This window comes from Bidens hawaiensis, unplaced genomic scaffold, assembly GCF_021521415.1.
Source record: "Bidens hawaiensis isolate Kalapana, Puna unplaced genomic scaffold, B.hawaiensis_p1.1 tig00030542_1, whole genome shotgun sequence".
In the NCBI taxonomy this organism is placed as follows: domain Eukaryota; kingdom Viridiplantae; phylum Streptophyta; class Magnoliopsida; order Asterales; family Asteraceae; genus Bidens; species Bidens hawaiensis.
In genome coordinates this window covers 197,230-199,092 of record NW_027495101.1, presented here as the reverse complement: position 1 = coordinate 199,092, position 1,863 = coordinate 197,230, and the positions used below count along the sequence as shown (strand labels likewise).

General features: G+C 39.3%; 1 protein-coding gene across 1 annotated transcript; it reads right to left on the bottom strand.

The window, feature by feature from the left end:
* Positions 1-431: 431 nt before the first annotated feature.
* LOC143580645 (uncharacterized) lies at positions 432-1,420 on the bottom strand. The gene has a single exon (XM_077063615.1). It carries the CDS (start codon positions 1,220-1,222, stop codon positions 539-541), a length of 684 nt encoding a protein of 227 aa, XP_076919730.1. The 5' UTR covers positions 1,223-1,420; the 3' UTR covers positions 432-538.
* Between the last annotated feature and the right edge of the window lie 443 nt (positions 1,421-1,863).

Below are 1,863 nucleotides of genomic sequence, written 5' to 3'. Positions count from 1 at the left end.
CTAGTCTGATTCTCACGCCGGAGGGTGGTCACAAGGAGGAACCCCCCCCCCCCCTTCTCAGTGACGAGCTCACGGTGTCTGTTTTGCAGGTTATCAGAAGAACCATCTTCCAAGGGTCTAACCCCTCGTGGGAAACAGCTATCCAACCCCCAGGTTACCAGTAATCTGTCCGGGGTCCGGTTAGTGTTTCTTCATAACCTTTCAAGGGAATCAATACATTAGAGTGTGCACACAAATGCTTCAATGTGATATGAACATACAGGTAAAGGACATTAAAGGTACTTTCATAAGTGTCATAATAAAAGAACTGAACATTTGAACAATTCATATGGGCTTCTTTTAAGATGAAACATTAAAACCTCAATAAAGAAACTATAATTTTTGCACAAATCATCACCAGTAGCAAAGCTATGGTAGGGTCTGAGAGGGTAAGATGTAGACAACTTTACCTCTACTCCGTAAGAATAGAGAGGCTGCTTCCGGTGAAACCTTCGGCTCGAATAATTTTTGCACAAATAAGAATACCAATTACCAAATATTAACCAGTTTCTTCATCCTTGATGACATCATCTTCATTTTCATCATCAATTTCAACTCTTTTCACCATCTTTCTTTGAAGTTTATCTTCAGCATCTCTCAAAAACTTAAACTTGGGAGGCGGTGAAGCCCGAATCCTATTGAACTCCAAATCACTTGAAGACTGAAACAGAGGACTAAAAGTTCTAAATGAATAATCACCAGGAGTTATAGGTGGAGTAAAATATGGAGGTGAAGCAAGTGGTGTAAAAAATGGAGTATCCAATGAAATCACATCACTCATCCTTCTTGACTCTATTTTACCAACATCTTCTGATTCAAGATCCTCTTTTGTCTCCTCCTTAATAGTAAACAAGAACCTTGGTGGGACAAATTGTTCAGAGTCAACAATGGTGTCATGAACATTAACTTGTTGTTCTTGACCAAATGGTCTGAACCATATGTTTGGATGATGATGATAAAGTGATGATGCTTGTGGTTCATGAACTTGGGTGTCTGTGGTTAGACCAGTAGAGGTCAAAGATGATGGCTTTTTCCAACAAAACATGTAACTTTGTTGAATCATATCTCTGTTGGTTACTGTTTTCTTCCACCATAAAAGATAATAAAGCTCAGCAACAAGAGCTAGTAAAAGACACCCAAAGATAAGGCTTAAACCAAGTCCTACACTACTTGAAGCTCTCATTTTGGTTTACATGAACCAAATGTATAGTAATTAACTGGTGAGTCTCACAGGACTTTTGTCGAACACTTGGTGTGCATAAAACTAAAAAGCTAATAATGGGATATGCAATCTTGGCTTCATGGATAAAGAAAGAAATTGTACCTTTTGTTTAGCTGAAAATCAAAATCTTGAAGAAAAAATTAGGGGTTTTGTTGGAATTGAAGATAGCATTTGGTTATGTAAATGTAATGTAAGAAATGAAAAGAGTGAAGTGGGCAATCCAAAAGGGTTATTAATGGTATGAGACACTTCCTTCGAGAGATGCCACCAAAATCACATGGGAAAGAAAGTGATGTATCAATAAATGGTGTCAGTGTTTGTCCCTCAAAACAAATACCATATTTCTATAGGGTTATGTTTTTATATTTATTTTTGGAACTTGTTATCAAATAGTTTTGTTAGCCCACCAGCCACTAGGGCTTAAACCGAATGGACCCGTTGGCAACTACAAGCCCCACTGCCCCAGTGGCAGTGTTACCGCTACCCACCGTGACTATCGCAAGGGAGGAGGGGGTGTAGCCGAGTGGCAAACCCCTACCCGTCAGTGGTATCTGCATGAGCCCCTGGTGGCCTTATATGTGACATGATTTAACTAAAAAGTG